We start from the raw sequence: 1,711 nt of genomic DNA on the forward strand, positions 1-1,711 counted from the left end.
GTTTATGCTGACCCCTGGTGTAATCCCATACTAACTCACAAAGGTTTCTGTTTCTCCAACAGCTGTTATTAATTTTGTCCTTTTTCTTTTGTAAATCATCTCTACCATTTTAACCAACTTCTCCGGGACTTTCCTCTTCCTCGAGCTCCAAACCATCACTTATCTTGGTATTCTATCGTAAGCTTTCTCTAGATCTACAAAAGCACAGAGGAGTTTCTGGTTTCCCTATAGTCTTCTCCTGTAACTGCCATACTATAAAGATGGCATTCACAGTCCCTCTCCCCCTCATGAATCCATACGCTGTTTTCCAATCATTACAATCTCTCTCAATCTCTCATCTAGTACCCTCACAAAAACTTTCAAACGATGCTCTGTTAATTTAATTCCCATGTAGTTACTGCATTCCATGAGGTCACCTTTCTGCTTGAATATAGATACCAATAGACTCTCCTTCCAGTCTTTAGGCATTATTTCCTCTTTCCATATTGCTCTCAATAAATCCAGCATCCATTCCTCCCACGCTGTAGCTAGTATCTTGATCATTTCAATGTGAAACTCCAATGGGCCTGGTGCTTTACCGTTCTTCATTTTACTCAATGCTCGCTTCACTTCTGTATTCCGTATATCCATCACTGGTCCCTCCACCCTTTGCACTTCTTTCAGCTCCTTTTTCTTATTTTCATTATTCAATAGTTGCTCATAATATCGTCTCCATCTCATTCTAATGTCATCCATATGCAATATATTTTCATCTCTATCCCTGATGACTACCACTTGCTCCAAATTCTGTCTTTGCCTTTTTCTCAAATTTGAAATCTTATAATTACCCTTTTCTCCTTCCTTCCTTTTGTTTCTAGCCTTTCATTTAACGGCTCTATTGCTCTTCCAATAGCTATACGTACTTTCATCCTAGAATCTGTTTTCTCTTCTTTGTACCGTTCCTCTGCTCCCTGTGCCTGTCTTACTTTCCAGTCCTACAAATGTCTTTTGATTTTCTTTGAACTGATTCTTGCAACTCTGCTCTACCACCATTTTTCGACATACCATATCTACTGGTTCTTCCCGTTAATTCCTCCGTTTCCGATACACATATTTCTTTCATACCCAACCAGATATTTTCCACTCATAGCCTATGCTGGGATCGCACATGCACGTATCTTGCTCCCGTTTTCTCCCATAAAAGTATTTAATGGGAATTATCAACCAAATACGTCAAACTTTTTGGCTTGTGAAGTAGAACCGGGGTTGTTGTGGCGTGTGGCACCAAGTTTTTTTGGATGGCTCCCGTACCGTCCGTTATCTCAAGGTCTTGCATTATCTGATTGGATGCAAATCACTGTCCGGGTTCAAATTATTTCATGAGCGAGTGTACAGATTTGGTAGGAATTACGGTCACCTGATGGTAGCACGTAGGTCAAACAGAAACACAGAACGATAATGGTAGGTAAATCTTTAATTGGTAAGTTTGATCAGGTACATCTGGCAACATTTCAGATCGACATCCTAGCGGAAAATATTGGAATCTTCTGACCAGGGGGTATTTAAAGGGCTTCAAGATAATTGGTTCATTAGTTTTGTGACCAAACATCTGTTCTTGTTTATACTTTTGTCATATCGTGCAATAAATGTATTTTCCATAACGACTTGGTTTCTGTCTCCGTTGTCTGTGCTTCTGTATGTATAATTATTTGAAGGAGTTAGATTTGATATA

At 39.3% G+C, this 1,711-nt stretch overlaps 1 protein-coding gene across 1 annotated transcript; it reads right to left on the reverse strand.

Annotated features, from left to right (window-relative positions):
* Nucleotides 1–285: 285 nt before the first annotated feature.
* LOC137657296 (uncharacterized) lies at nt 286–735 on the reverse strand. Its single transcript, XM_068391631.1, has one exon. It carries the CDS (start codon nt 733–735, stop codon nt 286–288), a length of 450 nt encoding a protein of 149 aa, XP_068247732.1.
* Nucleotides 736–1,711: the final 976 nt, after the last annotated feature.

This window comes from Palaemon carinicauda, chromosome 18 (assembly GCF_036898095.1).
Source record: "Palaemon carinicauda isolate YSFRI2023 chromosome 18, ASM3689809v2, whole genome shotgun sequence".
NCBI lineage: Eukaryota > Metazoa > Arthropoda > Malacostraca > Decapoda > Palaemonidae > Palaemon > Palaemon carinicauda.